The sequence below is a fragment of the Ranitomeya imitator genome, chromosome 2, assembly GCF_032444005.1.
Source record: "Ranitomeya imitator isolate aRanImi1 chromosome 2, aRanImi1.pri, whole genome shotgun sequence".
In the NCBI taxonomy this organism is placed as follows: Eukaryota; Metazoa; Chordata; class Amphibia; order Anura; family Dendrobatidae; genus Ranitomeya; species Ranitomeya imitator.
In genome coordinates, this window is record NC_091283.1 from 336,985,812 (window position 1) to 337,008,233 (window position 22,422).

Sequence of the window (22,422 nt, forward strand, 5' to 3'; positions counted from 1 at the left end):
TTTACACCAGTGTCCTGAACCACCCAGAGGTAAAGGGGAAAATTGAGACAAAACACACTGCAAAGAAAAAAAAATGGTCTCAGAACTTTTCTTATCCCTCTATTGAGATGCATTAGTACTTTGGGCCACCTGTACTGTTATGACCTGGTGGTCAGGACAATAATGGACCTGGTGGTTAAGAGCACACGGAATGACCTGATAGTTACTGATAATAAAGGACGAGCTCTGAGACGTGGGAACTCTGCTGACCGCAATCCCTAAACCTATCAACCACACTAGAAATAGCCGTGGATTGCGCCTAACGCTCCCTATGCAACTCGGCACAGCCTAAGAAACTAGCTAGCTCTGAAGATAGAAAAATAAAGCCTACCTTGCCTCAAATTAATTCCCCAAAGGAAAAGGCAGCCCCCCACATAGAATGACTGTGAGTAAAGATGAAAATACAAACACAGAGATGAAATAGATTAAGCAAAGTGAGGCCCGACTTACTGAACAGACCGAGGATAGGAAAGGTTACTTTGCGGTCAGCACAAAAACCTACAAAAAGACCACGCAGAGGGCGCAAAAAGACCCTCCACACCGACTCACGGTGCGGAGGCGCTCCCTCTGCGTCCCAGAGCTTCCAGCAAGCAAGACAACAAATTAAATAGCAAGCTGGACAGAAAAATAGCAAACCAAAGAAATACAAGCTGGAACTTATCTTCTGATGGGAAGACAGGTCACAAGAACGATCCAGGAGTGAACTAGACCAATACTGGAACATTGACAGGTGGCATGGAGCAAAGATCTAAGTGGAGTTAAATAGAGCAGCAGCTAACGAATTAACCTTGTCACCTGTGGAAGGAAACTCAGAAACACCCACCAGAGGAAGTCCATGGACAGAACCAGCCGAAGTACCATTCATGACCACAGGAGGGAGCCCGACAACAGAATTCACAACACCGACCACAGAGAAGGTCATATCTGGCTTTACGCGCATGCGCTCTCACAGGGCCTGTTTCATCAACACATCTCGCAAGCCTGTCACCAGTTGGTCTCGCAGCACAACGTCAATTGATTCCACACCTAGGCCGTACTTCCGTATAATGGCAGTATGAAGTGCATTCATATATAGCGTCACGGTCTCCCCCTCTTTGTACCTGGCGAAACAGTCGCATGTGCAGCTCCCCTACGTCAGTGGGGTCCTCATGCGCCTCCTCAAGTTTACATAATACTTTGTCTAGGGTATCTCTCGCCTGGGGGGGTCTGAGCATAACAGAGTCCCGTGCATCCCCCTCTAGGGCCATCACAGCTATTTCCACCTGCAGAGCTGGCGTCATAGGATGCATCCGAATCATCCCTCGGATGCGCTCCGTCCAACTCCACAACATGACATTGCTCCCCGAGAATTTTGGCAGGTTAACTAACATGGCTCCCAGGGAGATGCTAGACCTGGGGCCTCCCCCAACTGCTTGGTCTGCCTTTTCCACGCTACCGTGTGACATCCTACCGACTACACCAAGTGTAATAGAGTGCAGGGTTGAGTATGTCACCACGGAACAGACAGACCAACTGTAGAGGGGAATTTATTAACAGGAGTAAGATTCTCCTCGCAGGGAGTAAACAGGGGGTTAATAGAGATAAAGCAAACAGTAATCAGTTTAATGGAATCAAAAGGGTTAATGAGTGTTCTTGTAACTTATCAGTCCAGGGAGGTCCTGACTGGAGGGTCCTTATTCCAACGTGGGTACAGTCACCAGCAGCGCTTGAGATCCTGAAGTCTCTCCTCTGTCTCCTGGGAACTGGAGACTCCAGGGTTAAGTCTTTTCAGTCTTTTCTCCCAGTGAAGCTGGAAGCAGGAAGTAACTCAGCCACTCTGCTGCGAGTCTCTGTATATTAAGCTGGCAGTCTCTCTCTGCAGCAGCAATGCTACACACACACACTGAGCAGTTTACTTGCCACACTCAGGGGTCCTGGCTTGTCACTGTGGTCACCGGGGCTGCGCGCTCAGGTCACTGTCAGGAGATACGTCTTCTCTGATTACGGAGGCTTCCAAGTCCACACTCTCCCATCCAGTCTTCACTACGGCTGGTATCTCAGCCTCAGTGCCCTCACGGGGAGCACGCTCTCTAAGGGGAGCTAGGCGCTGCAGCCTGCTTTCTCTCTGGGGTGCTGTCCCCTCCGTCTCGCGCGCTCTGCTCTCCCGCTCTTGTCTGACCACACCCCTCTCTCTTCCTCTCTGCCCCCAGCAATCACATGGTCCGTTCTGTCCAGGGCAGAAAGACTTCCCCCCAACAACCCAGCAGTCTGACTAAGTGGTTCCAGGTAAGGAGCAGGGAAAGCAACCTCCTTACACCTGTATTACCTGTACACTATGCACAGAACTTCTGTGTAGAATGTCACCAGTGATAACTGTATTACCTGTATATTGACACTATATACAGAGCTCATGTGTAGAATGTCACTGGTGATCACTGTATTACCTGTACATTATACACTATATACAGAGCTTCTGTGTATGTCACTGGTGATCACTGTATTACGTGTATATTGACACTCCTGACTCTATACACTGTGTACTATATACAAAGCTCATGGTAAATATAGTATTGTGTTTTTTTTTTTATTAATGATCGGTGATTCGATCACTATGTGGTTGTAATATGTGGTTCGTCCATGGTGTGTCCATATTTGTACCTTGTATGTAGTATTATTCGGTAACTATGTGGTGGCAATATGTGGTCTGGTCATGTTGTGACAGTATTTGTCCCTTATAAGTGGTATTCTTGTTTATTTAAAAAAATTTATGTGACACATTCCCTTAAAAAAAACTAAAAAAAAATATACCTAAAAAGAGTATTGGATAATTATATTTAACTAGATGGTGGCCCAATTCTAACTCATCGGGTATTCTAGAATATGCATGTCCACGTAGTATATTGCACAGCCACGAAGTATATTGCACAGCCACGAACTATATTGCCCATCGACGTAATATATTGCCCAGCCACGTAGTATATTGCCCAGCCACGTAGTATATTGCCCAGCCACGTAGTATATTGCCCAGCCACGTAGTATATTGCCCAGCCACGTAGTATACAGCAGAGGCACGTAGTATATTGCACAGCCACGTAGTATATTGTAGAGCGAGGTAGTATATTGTTCAGCCACGTAGTATATTGCCCAGCCACGTAGTATATTGCCCATTTACGTAGTATATTGCCAAGCCACATAGTATATTGCAGAGCGACGTAGTATATTGCCCAGCGACGTAGTATACAGCACAGAGCCACGTAGGATATTGCACAGTGACGTACTATATTACCGAGCCACGTATGTCACAGGTTCAAAAAATAAAAAATAAACACTCACCTAACGATCCGAGGGCCCCTTGTAGTTTAACATACTCACCATTCTCGTTGCTGCTCCTCAGCGTCCCATCTCTCCGCTTCCTGGGATCCAACGGCGCTGTGCAGATGAGCGCGCGGCTACCGCCATCTTGCATTCCCAGGATGCTCTGCAAAATTACCCATATGACTTAGCGGTCTCGCGAGACCGCTAGGTCTTATGGGTAATTTCGCAAAGCATCCTGGGAATGCAAGATGGCGGCGGGCGCCAGCGGCTCAGCAGACAACGGAGGGTGAGTATAGCAGTTTTTTGTTTTTGTACTATTTTTAACATTACTTTCTTTTACTATTGATGCCGCATAGGCAGCATCAATAGTAAAAGATTGGGGACATACAGGGTTAATAGCGGCGGTAACGGAATGCGTTACCGCCGGCATTAACCCTGTGTTAGCGGTGACCGGAGGGGAGTATGGAGCGTGCGGGGAGCGGAGCGCCGGGGACACAGTGCGGGGAGCAGAGCGCCGGGGACACTGACTACGGAGAGTGGGCGCCGGCCACTGACTGTGGGGAGCGGAGCGCAGGGGACAGTGACTGCGGGGAGCGGAGCGCAGGGGACAGTGACTGCGGGGAGCGGAGCGCAGGGGACAGTGACTGCGGGGAGCGGGCGCCGGCCACTGACTGCGGGGAGTATGGAGCGGCCATTTTCTTCCGGACTGTGCCCGTCGCTGATTGGTCGTGGCTGTTTTGCGGCGACCAATCAGCGACTTGGATTTCCATGATAGACAGAGGCCAGGACCAATGAATATCCGTGACAGAAGGACAGACCGACAAACGGAAGTACCCCTTAGATAATTATGTATATAGATAGGTTAGAGTAGAGTAGGGACCTGCCAAAAGAGTCTACCTTGTCGTGGTGGCAGCTTAAAAAAAAATATATATATTTTAGCCAAAACAAAAGCTGCTGGCTATGTATGTGATCTGTTGTTAGATGGGAACTGAATGTGTGATTGGTGAGGACATAGTACAGATGTGGAATTTTTCTATGAGTGGGCAGAGGGACTGTGGAAGGTTCGAGGGTTGAAAGCGGAGCTGGGGGGTGTAGCCTGGTGGCAGTCCTGCCTGCCATCTACACAGTTCTCATTACACAGGTATAAAACATAGGCTGGTGGATAAAACAAGACTGAAGACAAGATCTTCACAGCCACCTACATATCAAAGGGTATATCTCATGACACCTTCTCTTCATCTACCTGATGATCATGAGGAACATTGGAATTTTCTTGTTTACAGTCCTGTGGAAGAAGAGGACGGGGACATCTCTCTGGTGTTGTCCTCTTACTGGATAGATCTGGAGGAAACACATACAGGGACTGAATTCATTCTTTACATACAAAATTATAGGCCATGTATATTTAGTCCTGTCTATTACCTGATGATGTGAGAGACTGGGGAAGCTCCATCGTGACGTCCTTGTACACATGTTTGTGACCTTCTAAATACTCCCACTCCTCCATGGAGAAATAGACAGCGACATCCTGACACCTTATAGGAACCTGATACATACAATGAAACAGTCATCCCCCTAATCCTTTCATAGTGTTACTGTATAATGTCCCAGCAGTGTCACCTCTCCAGTCAGCAGCTCAATCATCTTGTAGATTAGTTCTAGGATCTTCTGGTCATTGATGTCCTCATGTATCAGGGGGGTAGATGGAGGCCCTGTGATTGAGCTCAGGGTTCCACGCCATCCCTCAGACACAGAGTCGCGACAGCGTTCACTAGAGGTCTTCTTCACCACTGTGTAATCCTGGTTATGGAGAGACACATTAATAAATCTCACTACAGACATTTCCAGAGTCCTCACCTCTCCAGTTCTGTCCATCTGTTATTCCCATAGATAAGAATGATGTAATGTGACGTCATCAGAATCTCTCACCTCTCCAGTAAGCCGGAAGAGGATCTCTAGGGTGAGGTGTAATATCCTCCGCGCTATCTTGTCTCTGTCCATATCCATCTTTGATGGGCAATTCAGGAAAATTCTCTTCTATAGAAGATCTTCACTGAGAGGATCCGATATTGTAAAGACCTGGATGAGAAAATGAGCCGATGTAACATCATAAAAATTCCATGTAATAATACAATTACTGGATCTAATAAGGGCAAGATATCAGAACATTTCATTATTTTACAGTATTTAGTTTTCTTCTTTACATCTGCTAATAAAACCTATATATTTTAGGCCACAGACAACAAGCAGTTTCTTCCTCGGAGTCGGCAGCTGAATACGTCTCTCATAGACTCATCTTTCATAACGCTAATTCTCGTCTCATTTACCGACACTGGAATCGGCATTAGCAATACTGCAGGAGATATTCATTACACGTGGCAGGAGAAATAACTACTTCATGATGAGGACGACATCTTCATCTTCTGCTACAGCTCTAGAAACATATTTGGCCAGAGTCCGTCACTGACTCCATCACCACCAGCCGTCTATATGAAAGTTTCCCGTCTTCCCCGCACTGGAATCTTCTATCACGTTAGATCTCAGGTCTGATTCACACACAGAACTTTGAAGCTTTTATGAAATGTGTTTGGTTCCACAAACATCGAGGACAGAAATTATCTGATTCCTAAGTCTCCATGTACAGTGTTTTATGGGGTTTATTTCTGTCCTAGGTGTCTTTTGCTCCAGTCCCTGACAGCAAGCAGCCTGAATGGTATCCGAGTCATTCTATCTTCGTCATTAAATCCTGCATATATCTATATTTGTTATCCATCTTAGTATGCAATTGTTTTTTTTTATTGATACTTCTCATGCAGAGAGATCACATACACGTTTCAAAGCGGTTTATGATCCATGTAGACCTGGACATTTGTTTATCTGTTCACTACATTTATTGTGTCCTGCTCTGTCAACTGAGTTAGATTGATTGCTAACAAGCTTTAAAAAAAAAAAAAAAAAAAAAAAAAAAGTGAGATCTAAGAGCTAGCCTTCTATAAATGTAGACATACTTTGGGGATGCATTCGTGCACTATTATTCGTGTACATTTATTCAAAGTACTTTTTCTAAGTGCTGGCAGTTATAACATGGCACTTAGACAGGGCAGGAGACAGGTAAGACAATCTAAATCTATTCCCTGTTCATTTGGAACAGAACAAATATTCACCATATGTATTTGTATATTCTATATCCTGGCTGCCGCATTCACTCACATTCACCGCCCTTGCATTAACTCTCTACACTCCATCTATATCGGCCCCTCTGTCCTTGCCTCTCCTATGTATAGCATTCATGCTCTGTTCACATTGCTCAACAGCACAGATCCATTCAGTCCCACCATACAACACAAGAGACGCTCTCACAAATCACTTAACCATCTGCTCACACTTTCTATCCTCCTTCTCCTAGTCGCTGGAGACATCTCTCCCAACCCCGGCCCCCCATGTTATAGCCAGTCAAACCTCCCAACTGCTACACTCAGAAACCCCTCTAACCTTATTAATATTCCATGCATGCCTTCTGTCTTTTTCAATTGTGCCCTTTGGAATTCTCGCTCTGTGTGTAATAAACTCTCCTTCATCCATGACTTCTTCCTTTCTAATTCTCTTAATCTCCTGGCCCTTACTCAAACCTGGATCCAGCAGTCAGACACCACCGCTGCTGTTCTTTCATATGGTGGACTACATTTCTCTCATACCCCAAGATCGGACAACAGAGCAGGTGGAGGCGTTGGTCTGCTCCTTTCACCCAAATGTACCTTCCAAGTTATCCCCCAAGTACCCTCACTTGTCTTCCCTCCTTTGAGGTCCATGCTGTCAGACTCTACATCCCCTTCTCCATGCGAGTGGTGGTGTATCATCCTCCCAAACCCCTCTCATCAGTTCCTGGATCACTTTGCCACCTGGCTTCCACACTTTCTCTCCTGTGACACCCCCATCCTCATCATGGGTGACTTCAACATCCCCATTGCTTCTCCCCTCTTCCCATCTACTTCTCACCTTTTATCTCTAACCTCCTCTTTCGGCCTCTCGCAGCATACTAACTCTCCATCGCATGAAGATGGAAACTCCCTCGACTTGGTCTTCTCCTGGCTTTGCTCAGTGGATGATTTCACAAACTCCCTCCTCCCGCTCTCTGACCACAACCTTTTTTCATTCGCTAACAAGAGCTGCCATCCCGCTCAGGTCACCCCCACTTTCCATACTTATAGAAACATACAGGCCATTAACACCCAGAAACATATGAAGAACTTGCTGTCCTCATTGGCCCCAATCTCCTCCATCTCATGTCTGATTCTGCTCTGAAGCATTACAATGAAACCCTGCAAAGTGCCCTGGATGAAGCTGCTCCTCCTATACATAAAACAACTCAGCACAGATGGCGACAACCGTGGCACACGCTGCAAACACGTATCCTGCAGCGGTGCTCCAGGTGCGCCGAACCTCTGTGGAGAAAATCTAATCTACCCGAAGATTTCATCCATTATAAGTTCATGCTAAAAACATACAACTCTGCCCTTCACCTCTCCAAACAAACCTATTTCAACACCCTCATCACCTCGCTGTTCAATAACCGTAAACGTCTCTTTGACACTTTCCAGTCCCTACTCAACCCAAGAGTGCAGGCCCCAACCACAGATCTCCGCGCTGACGATCTAGCCAATTACTTCAAAGAAAAAATTGCCACATTCGACAGGAAATCATCTCCCAATCTCTTCATACCATGCACTGTCCTCCCTCCCCCACTGCATCTAGTTCACTCTCTGACTTTGAACCAGTTACAGAAGAAGAAGTAATCAGGCTCCTTGCATCTTCTCGCCCAACCACTTGCACCAGTGACCCCATTCCATCACATCTCCTCCAGTCCCTTTCCCCGGCTGTCACCTCTCACCTAACAAAAATATTCAACCTTTCTCTTTTCCGGTATTTTTCCATCCTCATTTAAGCATGCCATCATACATCCATTACTTAAAAAACCATCCCTCGATCAAAACTTTGCCGCTAATTATAGACCTGTCTCTAATCTTCCCTTCATCTCTAAACTCCTCGAGCGCCTGGTCCACTCCTGTCTTACCCGCTATCTCTCAGATAACTCTCTTCTAGACCCTCTTCAATCTGGTTTCCGCTCTTTACACTCTACTGAAACTGCCCTCACTAAAGTCTCTAATGATCTACTAACAGCTAAATCCAATTGTCACTACTCCATGCTAATTCTCTTGGATCTCTCCGCAGCATTCGACACTGTGGATCATCAGCTCCTCCTCACTATTCTCCGCTGCATCAGCCTCAAGGACACCGTTCTCTCCTGGTTCTCCTCCTATCTCTCTGACCACTCCTTTACTGTATCTTTTGCTGGTTCCTCCTCCTCTCACCTTCCCCTTACTGTTGGAGTTCCTCAAGGATCAGTCCTAGGCCTCCTCCTCTTCTCTTTGTATTCTGCCCCTATTGGACAAACAATCAGTAGATTTGGTTTCCAGTACTATCTCTATGCTGACGACACCCAATTATACACTTCTTCTCCTGTTATCACGCCAATCTTTTTAGTAAACACCAGTGATTGTCTTACCGCTGTCTCTAACATCATTTCCTTCCTCTATCTGAAACTGAACCTGTCAAAAACTGAACTCCTCATGTTTTCTCCCTCTATTAACCTACCTTTGCCTGACATTGCCATCTCCTTGTGCGGGTCCATCATTACTCCAAAGAAACATGCCCGCTGCCTTGGGGTCATACTTGATTCCGAGCTTTCATTCACCCCCCACATCCGATCACTGGCTCGCTCTTCTTATCTGCATCTCAAAAACATTTCTAGAATTCGCCCTTTTCTTACTTTCCACTCTGCAAAAACTCTTACAGTTTCACTTATTCATTCTCGTCTGGACTATTGTAACTCTCTACTAATCGGCCTCCCTCTTACCAAACTCTCCCCGCTCCAATCTGTCCTGAATGCTGAAGCCAGGATCATATTCCTCACCAACCGTTACACCGATGCCTCTACCTTGTGCCAGTCATTACACTGGTTACCCATCCACTCAAGAATCCAGTACAAAACTACTACCCTCATCCACAAAGCGCTCCATGGCTCAGCACCACCCTACATATCCTCTCTGGTCTCAGTCTACCACCCTACCCGTGCCCTCCGCTCCACTAATGACCTCAGGTTAGCAACCTCAATAATCAGAAGTTCCCACTCCCGTCTCCAAGACTTTACACGTGCTGCGCCGATTCTTTGGAATGCACTACCTAGGTTAATATGATTAATGCCCAATCCCCACAGTTTTAAGCGTGCCCTAAAAACTCATTTGTTCAGACTGGCCTACCGCCTCAACGCATTAACCTAACTATCCCTGTGTGGCCCATTCAAAAAAACAAAAACATAATTGGGTTCCTCGCATCATGTTCTCATACACTTTATGCAGTTAATAGCCTCTGTCTCTATACTGCTACATACTTAGGCAGTTAACTGGTTCATGCAGCTTTACATGAACACCTGAGCCTTACACTATGGCTGGTCCGACTAACTAAAGCAATTGTTACCATCCAACTCTCGTGTCTCCCCTTTTCCTCATAGTTTGTAAGCTTGCAAGCAGGGCCCTCATGCCTCTTGGTATCTATTTTGAACTGTGATTTCTGTTATGCTGTAATGTCTATTGTCTGTACAAGTCCCCTCTATAATTTGTAAAGCGCTGCAGAATATGTTGGCGCTATATAAATAAAATTTATATTTAATATTTAAAATTATTATATTATTATTTCCTATGTTACAAGAAAAACACCAGACAAAAAGCAGACAAAATGTTTGAAAAGAAAATTTACTCCAACAATTCTTGTAAAAAAAAAAAAAAAAGAAAAACACATGAAAAAAGCAGAAGACACATTGTTATTTTTTTTTAACACATTTAACATTTGTTTTCAATTTTTTTGTACTCTTTTGGGCACCAAAACATAGATGTACACCGAAGGGACGGCACAGGGGTGGCTGCAACAACAATTCTGGCAGTTTAACCAGTTGCTGCTGTCAAAAGCAAACATGGCATCTAAGAAGGTGTGACAGTTCGACTGAATGCCCCTTCGCCACCAAGTACTCGATAGTATGGGGCAGCCTAGTTACTATGATACTTACATGCCTAATAATGGTGTCCGGGCCTGCAATGTACGAAGGTCTATTAGGCCGGGCCGGAGGCAGCGTCCAATAGGACAACCCTTCTTGATTAATATTTTTGGCCCTGATTATAATAATAAGTCTATACTCACCTCCCGTGCTGGCACCGTTCCCGCTGTGTCTACACTCGCTGTCACCAGGGTTCTTGTATGGTGTTGTAACACATGATGGCCAGCGCCCAATCAGCACTGGCATCACTGTCTCCACCTTCAGACAAATGGAAAATGAATAGGAAGTCCGGTTCTTGCTCGATTTGTCCGAAAGCGGAGATAGCGATGCCAGCGCTGATACGGGACGTGTCACAACAACAGCATGTGAGACCCGGGAAAACTAGTGCCAACAATGTGGGAGCAGTGTCGGCACAGGAGGGGAGTACAGGTTTTATTACTTTTTGGGGGTATGAGAAGAAGCTGGCCAAGTAGTGGACAACTTCTGTAGTGTTTTACAGGAGTTAAATGACTTTGGGCCACTGATCTCACATCACCAATACATACATAGTGATGGCCAGCATCAAATTCAGGCCACATCAGCCTGTAATGCTTGTGTGAGATCAGTGGCCCAAAGTCATTTAACCCTTTCAATAATTCCCTTCAGTGCTCATTTTAATGGACATTTTTGTGCCAGATTTTTTATTTTGTAGCTGTTTTTAAGTGGATTCACATCAGCGCACCTCGCTGCATTGTATTTTATTATTGGAATTTTTCTATTTTTGTCTGACGAAAAAGAAACCAATTTCAGCCCTGAATAAGAAACTGGACAAATAAGAAACCAACTTCAGCATCGTAACCAGCAACAGCGTAGCTACCAGGGAGAAGGCAGAGGGGGCGGTCACTCCGAGCTCTGAGAGGTGCATCTGAAGCTACGCTATAGTTAACTATACTGGTGTGTATCGGAATGCTGTATACTATATGGAGGACTATGGGCTGTGCAGTATACTATATGGAGGCCTATGGGGATGTATTATACCATACAGAGGAAAATTGGGTGACATTATATGGAAGTCTATGGGGAATGCATTATACTGTATGGATGCCTATGAGGAATGTATTATACTATTTGGAGGAAATTGAGGTGTGCACTATACTGTATGGAGGTCTATGGGGAGTGTATTATGCTATATAGAGGCCTATGAGGAGTGTATTATACTGTATGGAGGCCTATGGAGAGTGAACTATACCATACAGAGGTCTATAAGGAGTGCAGTATACTATATGGAGGACTATAAAATGCATTATGCTATATGGGGACTATTTAGAGGGCCATCATACAGTGAGGGGGCCATCATACAGTGTTAGGGCCATTATACCATTTGGGAACTACTTAGGGGTCAATATGTAAGGGGGTACTATACAGAGAGGGGACATAATACTGTGTATAAGAGAGCATCATGCTGTGGAGAGGGGAGCTGTACAGGGGGAGACTCGGAACATTATTAAATGTTAAGTGGCCACTTATTGTTATAGGGCCACTAGAGCATTATTACTTTCTAGTGGAGAAGAGGGCATTACTATATGCTAGAGCAGACCTGGGCAAAGTGCGGGCCCGTGGCCACATCTGGCCCTCTGGCTGTCTCAGTCCAGCCCGCGGACCGAGACAGCCATGGGGCTAGAAACCAGAGATCCACGGGCTGTACCATGCCCGCCCAATCTCCAGACCTGACCCCCATTGAAAACCTCTGGAATATAATCAAGAGCATGACTGATAGTCACAAGCCATCAAACAAAAAAAAACTGCTTACATTTTTGCCCCAGAAGCAGTGTGAAAGACTGGTGGAAAGCATGCCAAGATGCATGAGAGCTGTGATTAAAAATCATGGTTATTCCACAAAATATTAATTTCTGAACTCTTCCTGAATTAAAACATTAGTATTGTTGTTTGTAAATGATTATAAACTTGTTTTCTTTGCATTATTTGAGGTCTGAAAGCACTGGGTTCATTTTTTTTTTTATTTTGACCATTTTCCTTTGTCAGAAAAATAATAAATTTATTGCTTGGAAATTCGGAGACATGTCAGAAGTTTATAGAATAAATGAACAATTTACATTTTACTCAACAATATACCTATAAAGAGAAAAATCAGACAAACTGAACATTTTGCACTGGTCTCTTAATTTTTGCCAGAGCTGCATAGGGAGGCTGTGTGGGGCTCATGCAGTATATAGGGAGGCTGTGTGGGGCTCATGCCGTATATATACGGAGGATGTGTGGGACTTAAGCAGTATAAATAGGAAGGCTGTGTGGGGCTCATGCCGTATACAGTGGGGAAAAAGTAGTTAGTCAAATACAGATTATGCAAGTTTTCCCACTTAAAAAGATGAGCGAGGCCTGTAATTATTGACATCATAGGTAGACCACAACTATGAGAGTCAAAATAAGAAAACAAATACAGAAAATCAACTTGTATGATTTTGCAAGATTTATTTTGCAAATTATGGTGGAAAATAAATATTTGGTCATTAATAAAAGTTCATCTCAATATTTTGTTATACATCATTTGTTGGCAATGACAGAGGTCAAACGTTTTCTGTAAAGGTACCTTCACACTGAGCAACTTTACAACGAGAACGAGAACGATCCGTGACGTTGCAGCGTCCTGGATAGCGATCTCGTTGTGTTTGACACGCAGCAGCGATCAGGATCCTGCTGTGACATCGCTGGTCGTAGCTGAAAGTCCGGAACTTTATTTGGTCGTCAGGTCGGCGTGTATCGTCATGTTTGACAGCAAAAGCAACAATGCCTGCAATGTTTTTTCACAGAGCTAACAATAAAGGGAACCTGTCACCCCGTTTTTTCAAGAAGAGCTAAAAATAGCGTTAAATAGGGGCAGAGCTGGGCTGTACATTAGTGTATTTTGGAGCCTTTATTCCCCACCTATGCTACCGAAATACCTTTGTAAAGTCGCCGTTTTGGGCTGTCACTCACGCTGGTCAGGTCATATGGGCGTGGTGACAGCGCTGTTTCTCCCCAAGATCTCCGTTGGAGGCGTAGTGGTGTGCGCATGTCCAAGTGGCGAATCCACTGCAGATGGCGATCTTGGCGGCCATTTTCCTGAAGCCGAGTTCGCATCTCGGCTGCAGGAAAATGGCCGCCGCGATCTCCATCTGCGCACGCGCGGCATCCCGCGGCCATTTTCCTGAAGCCCCGGGAAGCCGAGAAGAACCATCTGCGCATGCGCGGCCTCACAAAGATGGCAGCGCCCACCGATAAACGGCTGAATAGCGCAGATCGCGCTATTTTCCTTCAAGCTGCGCAGTGGATTCGCCACTTGGACATGCGCACACCACTACGCCACCAACGGACATCTTGGGGAGAACCAGCGCTGTCACCACGCCCATATGACCTGACCAGCGTTGAGTGACAGCCCAAAACGGCGACTTTACAAAGGTATTTCGGCAGCATAGGTGGGGAATAAAGGCTCACAAAATACACTAATGTAAAGCACAGCTCTGCCCCTATTTAACGCTATTTTTAGCTCTTCTTGAAAAAACGGGGTGACAGGTTCCCTTCAAGTACGTCACCTGCATCGTTCTGGAGTTGCTGTGTTTAACATCTCTACAGCGACCTAACAGCGACGCTCCAGCGATCTAGTTTAGGTCAGATCGTTGTCTATATCGCTGGAGCGTCGCTAAATGTGACGGTACCTTAAGTCTTCACAAGGTTGGCACACATGGTTAGTGGTATGTTGGCCCATTCCTTCATGCAGATCTCCTCTAGAGCAGTGATGTTTTGGACCTGTCGCTGGGCAACATGGACTTTCAACTCCCTCCAAAGGTTTTCTATGGGGTTGATATCTGGAGACTGGCTAGGCCACTCCATGACCTTCAAATGCTTCTTACCATGCCATTCTTTCATTGCCCTGGCGGTGTGTGCTTGGGATCATTATCATGCGGAAAGACCCATTCACGTTTCATCTTCAATGCCCTTGCTGATGGAAGGAGGTTTGCACTCAAAATCTCACGATACATGGCCCCATTAATTATTTCATGTACACGGATCAGTCGTCCTTGTCCCTTTGCAGAGAAAGCATGATGTTGCTACCCCCATGCTTCACAGTAGGTATGATGTTATTTGGATGCAACTCAGGGTTCGGTCTCCTCCAAACACAACGTTTTGTTTCTACCAAACAGTTCTACTTTGGTTTCATCAGATCATATGACATTCTCCTAATACTCTTCTGGATCATCCAAATATTCTCTAGCAAACTTCAGAAGGACAGGGACATGTACAGGCTTAAGCAGGGGCACACATGTGGCACTGCAGGATCTGAGTCCCTGGTGGCATAGTGTGTTACTGATGGTAGCCTGTTATGGTGGTCTCAACTCTATGCAGATATTTCACTAGGTCCCCCCGTGTGGTTCTGGGATTTTTGCTCATCGTTCTTGTGATCATTTCAACCCCACGGGGTGAGATCTTGCATGGAGCCCCAGACCTCGGGAGTTTATCAGTGGTCTTGTATGTCTTCCATTTTCTTATTATTGCTCCCACAGTTGATTTCATCACAACAAGCTGCTTGCTTATTGCAGATTCAGTCATTTCAGTCTGGTGCAGGGCTACAATTTTGTTTCTGGTGTCCTTTGACAGCTCTTTGGTCTTCACTATAGTGGAGTTTGGAGTGTGACTATTTGAGGTTGAGGACAGGTGTATTTTATACTGATAAGTTCAAACAAGTGCCATTACTACAGGTAATGAGTGGAGGACAGAGGAGCCTCTTAAAGAAGAATTTACAGGTCTATGAGAGCCAGAAATCTTGCATGTTTTTAGGTGACCAAATACTTATTTTCCACCACATTTTGCAAAATAAATCTTGCCAAATCAGGCAAGGTCATTTTATGGATTTGTGATCTCATTTTGACTCTCATAGTTGTTTTCTACCTATGATGTCAAATACTGTCTTAATTTTTTTAAAGTGGGAGAACTTGCACAATTGTTCGCTGACTAAATACTTTTTTTCCCCCACTGTATAGAGGGAGGCTGAGTGGGGCTCATGCAGTGTATATAGGGAATTGTGTGGGGCTCATGCTGTATATGAGGAGGCTCTAGGGCTCATGCCGCATATGGGGGAGGCTATGTGGGACTCCGTATATAAGAGGCTGTTGGGGTGCTCATACGATATACAGAAGGGACTGTACTTTGGTTGAAAAGCTATATAGGGGGATGTGAGCATACTTAATTCTGCTCAATATTAACCCCTTTCTGACATTGGATGTACTATCCCGTCGAGGTGGGGTGGGCCCCTATGACCACGGACGGGATAGTACGTCCAGCGCGATCGGCGGCGCTCACGGGAGGAGCGCGGCCGATCGCGGCCGGGTGTCAGCTGCCTATCGTAGCTGACATCCGGCACTATGTGCCAGGAGCGGTCACGGACCGCCCCCGGCACATTAACCCCTGGCACACCGCGATCAAAGATGATCGCGATGTGCCGGCGGTATAGGGAAGCTTCCCGCAGGGAGGGGGCTCCCTGCGGGCTTCCCTGAGCCCCCCGCAGCAACGCGATGTGATCGCGTTGCTGCGAGGGTCTTACCTCCCTCCCTGCTTGCTCCAGGCCTGGATCCAAGATGGCCGCGGATCCGGGTCCTGCAGGGAGGGAGGTGGCTTCACAGAGCCTGCTCAGAGCAGGCACTGTGAAGGCTGCAGCGCTGCATGTCAGATCAGTGATCTGACAGAGTGCTATGCAAACTGTCAGAGATCATTGATCTGTGATGTCCCCACCTGGGACAAAGTAAAAAAGTTTAAAATTTTTTTTTCCAAATTTGTAAAAAAAAAAAAAAAAAAAAAAAAAAAAATTATTCCTAAATAATGAAAAAAAATATATATATTATTCCCATAAATACATTTCTTTATCTAAATAAATTAAAAAAAAACAATAAAATTATACATATTTAGTATCGCCGCGTCCGAACCGGCCCGACCTATAAAACTGGCCCACTAGTTAACCCCTTCAGTAAACACCGTAAGAAAAAAAAAAAAAAAACACACGAGGCAAAAAACAACGCTTTATTATCATACCGCCGAACAAAAAGTGGAATAACACGGACTTTAGACTGTGTTCCGCTATGTGGAAGATGGATTGGGTTACCTCCATCAGAGCTCGACACCTGGTTCCCCCTTGGTGATTTAGATATGCAACCACTACCTGGTTGTCCGAAAAGACTTTTACATGATAACCGTGAAGGAGATATAGAAAGTGTGTTAGGGCCAGTTTTACCGCTAGCAGTTCTTTCATGTTGGAAGAGTCTAGCTCTTGACTTTTGATCCAACTCCCCTGTGCCACTTGATCGCCTATATGTGCTCCCCAGCCCCAGGGGCTTGCATCCGTCGTTAGAATCTTCTCCGTCGGTAGCGCCCAAGGAACCCCTTTGGTTAGATTCCCTGGGTCTGCCCACCATGCTAGGGAGTGTATCGTGTTTGGAGAAATACTTAACTGCCCGTCTAAATTTCCATGCCGAGATATGCCTAAATTTAAAGTCTCCCATTGTAGATCCCGGGAATGAAGTTGTGCCCACTGAACTGCCGGAATGCAGGCAGTCATAGAGCCCAGGAGGGACATTGCTCTCCTCGGAGTGGTGACTGGGGATACCGTCAGCTGTAACACTGCCTGTGTCATTTTTTGTACTTTCTCCTGAGGAAGATAGCATGTCTGCGTGATCGAGTCTAGGACTATCCCCAAGTACTCCTGTACCTGGGATGGCACCATTTTGGACTTGGGTATGTTTAGCAGCCACCCTAGACTCGACAGAGAGGCTATGACCAGATTCAACTGTTGTTCGCAGTGTTGAAATGAGTTCCCTACCACGAGTAGGTCGTCTAGATAGGGAACTATTAAGATATTCTGTTCCCGTATGTGAGCCATTACCTCTGACATTATTTTTGTGAATACCCGAGGAGCGATAGCTATCCCGAAGGGGAGAGCCCGGAATTGGAAGTGTTTTACTTCCCCCTGGATATTTACTGCCAGTCTGAGATATTTTTGGTAATCTCTGTGGATGGGCACATGGTAATATGCGTCTCGTAAATCTAGAACAGTCATGAAACACAAAGGAAAGAGTATTCTCACGCAAGATTTTATTGTCTCCATTTTGAAATGTTGTATCTCCAGGAAACTGTTTAGTTTTTTGAGATTTATGATCGTTCTGTATGATCCGTCCGGTTTTTTTCGGAGGAAGAGAGGAGAATAGAACCCTGTGCCTCTTTCCTGGTATGGAACTTCTTGCAATACATCTTTCTGGACTAGGCTCAGAATCTCCTTCCGGAGAGCTGACTGTTCGAGTGATTGTTTTTGAGGCGTTACCATGAAGGAGTTGCCGGGAGGAACCCGAAATTTGAATTTGAGGCCTTCTCGTATAATACCTAGAATCCAAGGACTGTCTGAAATTCTTTCCCAGGCTGGAAGAAACTCGGCTAGTCTCCCTCCGACCCGGGGAGTACCTTCATTGGGATTTTTTATTATCTGGAGGGGGGGGGGTTTGTTGAACAAGAAGCCCCTGTTTTTGTTTCTTCTGTCTTCCCATCCGTCTTTATTTCCTTTTGGAGGTCTTCTGCGCATGAACTTTCTGTTCCGAAAGGAGCGCCTATATGACTGGTTGGGGAACCCGGGAAAAGATTTCTTTTTATCTCCTGCTTTGTCGAGGATGTCGTCCAACGTTGACCCAAACAGGAATTCACCTTCGCAAGGTATTGAGCAAAGCTTGGTCTTTGTCTGCAGGTCCCCCGGCCAGCACTTTAGCCACAGGGCGCGTCTTGCGGCGTTTGAGAAAGAAGCCGACCTGGCTGATAATCTTGCTGAGTCCACCGAAGCGTCCGCCAGAAAAGCTGCTGCCCCTTTCATCATGGACACTGACTTTTGTATTGTTTCTCTTGGGACTTTCTCTTTTAGTTGCGAATCCAAATGTTCAAGCCATACCATTAGAGCACGGGCCGTGCAGGTGGCTGCGATGGCTGGCTTTAGTCCTCCTCCTGCCGCTTCCCAGGAGTTTTTTAAGAAGGTGTCTGCCTTTTTGTCCATTGGATCCTTTAAAGTGCCCATGTCCTCGAAGGGCAGAGCGAACTTTTTAGAGGCCTTTGCTATGGCCACATCAAGTTTGGGTGCCTTGCTCCAGGATGAGCAGGCTGGGTCATCGAACGGGTATTTTCTCTTGGGGGTCAAGAGAACTTTTTTATCCGGTTTCTTCCATTCTTTCTTAATCAAAGAATGAATTTTCTCATTTATTGGAAATACTCTTCTTTTCTTTTGTTCTAGTCCGCTGAACATTATGTCCTGTGCTGTTCTTTTAGGGCGTTCGTCTATCAGACCCATAGTTGTTCTGATGGCCTTTACCAATGCGTCTGTCTCCTCGATGGGGAAGCAACTGCGTCCCCCCTCCGATGATAGTGAGGAGGTCTCGGATGTCGATGAATCATTAGAGTCAGATGTCTCGTTTTCTGATTCGTCTATACTGGCGTATTACATTATTACTTTCACGTAGATCACTCACCCCTTACGACTAAGAGATACCGTCTCTGGCCTCGGGACTGTATCCACTGGATTCGTCGCCGGCCGTGTATTCCCACGAAGAATCTTCAGGTACGTCGCTGTAGGTTCCCCGTCAGGGACAGGAAACCAACTGATGTGGGAGAGAGGTACGCCCTTTTTCATCTGTAGGTTTCCTGTCCCTGGGGGCGGACCCCTCTCTCCGTGGTGCCATCATGGGGATAGAGAAATAGTGCTGATGTAAAGTAGACATGTGGGAAATGTTACTTATTAAAGGGAACCTGTCACCCCGAAAATCGCGGGTGAGGTAAGCCCACCGGCATCAGGGGCTTATCTACAGCATTCTGTAATGCTGTAGATAAGCCCCCGATGTTACCTGAAAAAGGAGAAAAAGACGTTATATTATACTCACCCAGGGGCGGTCCCGCTGCTGGTCAGGTCAGATGGGCGTCTCCGGTCCGCTGCGGCGCCTCCTATCTTCTTTCCATGACGTCCTCTTCTGATCTTCAGCCACGGCTCCACCGTCTTTTTCTCCTTTTTCAGGTAACATCAGGGGCTTATCTACAGCATTACAGAATGCTGTAGATAAGCCCCTGATGCCGGTGGGCTTACCTCACCCGTGATTTTCGGGGTGACAGGTTCCTTTTAAGTATTTTGTGTGACATATCTCTGTGATTTAATTGCATAAAAATTCAAAGTTGGAAAATTGCGAAATTTTCATAATTTTCGCCAAATTTCAGTTTTTTTCACAAATAAACGCAGGTACTATCAAAGAATTTTTACCATTGTCATGAAGTACAATATGTCACGAGAAAACAGTGTCAGATTCATTGGGATCCGTTGAAGCGTTCCAGAGTTATAACCTCATAAAGGGACAGTGGTCAGAATTGTAAAAATTGGCCCGGTCATTAATGTGCAAACCACCCTTGGGGGTAAAGGGGTTAAGTTAATATTAATAGAATTATAATATATCAATAATAATCGTGAATATAATTAATTTTGGCCTATTGGATCGGCTCTCCACAACAGTCATGGTCTCTCATGTGGACCCTTAGGAAAATTAATTGCCCACTCCTATTCTAGAGGTTTGTTTTACCATCTAGAGCGCACACTGCACCACACAGCAGGCGCAGTAATCTATATACATAATTGTCTAAGGGGTACTTCCGTCTGTCTGTCCTTCTGTAATGGTTATTTGTTCGCTGATTGGTCTCGGCAGCTGCCTGTCATGGCTGCCGCGACCAATCAGCGAAGCGCACAGTCCGGAAGAAAATGGCCGCTCCTTAATCCCCGCACTCACTGCCCGGCGCCCGCATACTCCCCTCCGGTCTGCCCTCACACAGGGTTAATGGCAGCAGTAACGGACCGCGGTGTAATGCAGTCCGTTACCGCTGCTATTAACCCTGTGTGACCACTTTTTTTTTACTATTGACGCAGCGTCAATAGTAAAAACATCGAATGTTAAAAATAAAAAAAATAAAAAAATAATTATATACTCACCTACGCCGCCTTTCCCGCTCCTCGCGATGCAACCGGCACGCTCCGGTCGCACGGGTGGTGTGGCAGAAGGATCTGCCATGACGTCACGGTCATGTGACCGCGACGTCATCACAAGTCCTGTGCGCATGCGCGAAAAGGACCTGCCGTGACGTCACGGTCATGTGACCGCGACGTCACGGCAGGTCCTGCACAACAAGGACCTGCCGTGACGTCACGGTCGTGTGACCGCGACGTCAGAACACCCTCAGACCGGAAGATGCCGCCTGCACCCCACAGAGGCGACAGTGCTACAACGCGCCTGCGGAAGGCGAGTATGTGTTTATTTTTTATTTTTTTAACCTGTGTCATACGTGGCTGGGCAATATACTACATGGGCTGTGCAATATGCTACGTGGCTCTGTGCTGTAGGCAATATACTACGTGGCTGGGCAATATACTACGTGGCTGGGCAATATACTATGTGGACATACATATTCTAGTATACCCGATGCGTGAGAATCGGGCCACCATCTAGTAGGTACATATATATGGCAGCAGCATCTCAGTATTGTGGTATCGGCAGGATCAGGAGATTGTACAGGTTGGGAATATATGGGGATGGGGCTGGAAATGTGAGAAGTGAAATGTGTCTGGTGTAATCTCTGCAGAGGAGTCCTGGCTGGAGAAGTTGTCATGTCGGTCTGGGACAGATGGAAAAGACGTCAACAGTAAATCACCATCTTTAACTGTGCTGTAATCTCATATGTGTTCTGCAGGGCTGAGATCTATCACTATATGCTATATGTCACCATATGGCGGTAATACCAGGCTGGTCTTTGTATAGAGATTATTTTCAGTAACAGTGCGGTCATCTGCTGAGGTTCTCCTCCACTATTTGGTCAGAGTCACACTACTGTATAACACGATCGGGGGATAAAACCAAACACAGCACTCGGCCCCGTGTTACTCTATGGGGCAGCGAAGATCTGGGATTGGCAGCGTCACTCGGCTCACTCACCCCCATACAAGTCTACGGTGTCACCCAAGTGCAATGCGACGTACACCAACACCGACAGCAGAGGAGATGGAGACATTACAACTGTGCTCCGATCCTGTCATGTGAGAGAATCAGAGCATCGAGCACGGACACAGAGATCACAGCAGAGCAGGAGCCGAGGGCATCAGCATCTCACATCCGATGCCATACACTGGTGTGACTCCAGCCTGAGGGGGGCGCCACCATAGTGTAATCAGAGTTAACTGGTGATGGGGCCACTCAGAAGGCTCTCCCTGATCCAAACCCACTAGATGCCCCTAGTAATGGGGAATCTCCAGCACATCCCTCCACCTGCAGAGCCGCACTGCACACAGAGAATAATGGAGCCTCCAGCACCGACCTCCACCCACAGAGCCGCACTCCACATAGAGAATAATGGAGCCTCCAGTACCGACCTCCACCCACAGAGCCGCACTCCACATAGAGAATAATGGGGCCTCCAGCACCGACCTCCAGCCGCAGAGCCACACTCCATATAGAAAACAATGGAGCCTCCAGTACCGACCTCCACCCGCAGAGCCGCACTCCACATAGATAATAATGGAGCCTCCAGCACCGACCTCCACCCGCAGAACCGCACTCCACATAGAGAATAATGGAGCCTCCAGCACCGACCTCCACCTGCAGAGCCGCACTCCACATAGAGAATAATGGAGCATCCAGTACCGACCTCCACCGCAGAGCAGCACTCCACATAGAGAATAATGGAGCCTCCAGCACCGACCTCCACCCGCAGAGCCGCACTCCACATAGAGAATAATGGAGCCTCCAGCACCGACCTCCACCCACAGAGCCGCACTCCACATAGAGAATGATGGAGCCTCCAGCACCGACCTCCACCCGCAGAGCCGCACTCCACATAGATAATAATGGAGCCTCCAGCACCTACCTCCACCCACAGAGCCGCACTCCACATAGAGAATA

The 22,422-nt window shown here is 46.4% G+C and overlaps 1 protein-coding gene across 2 annotated transcripts in view; it reads right to left on the bottom strand.

Moving 5' to 3' along the window:
• The window catches only part of LOC138663612 (zinc finger protein 84-like), a 59,370-nt gene that overhangs the window by 23,425 nt on the left and 13,523 nt on the right, over positions 1 to 22,422 (bottom strand). The window contains exons 2-5 of one of the 2 annotated variants that reach the window (XM_069749881.1): positions 5,263 to 5,412; positions 4,954 to 5,133; positions 4,756 to 4,879; positions 4,577 to 4,674 (exon numbers count right to left, since the gene is read on the bottom strand). In XM_069749881.1, coding sequence (XP_069605982.1) covers positions 4,577 to 4,674; positions 4,756 to 4,879; positions 4,954 to 5,133; positions 5,263 to 5,340 — 480 coding nt within the window. In that variant the 5' untranslated portion in view covers positions 5,341 to 5,412. Of the gene's footprint in view, positions 1 to 4,576; positions 4,675 to 4,755; positions 4,880 to 4,953; positions 5,134 to 5,190; positions 5,413 to 22,422 lie in introns of both variants that reach the window. The other variant, XM_069749882.1, reaches the window with a different exon arrangement.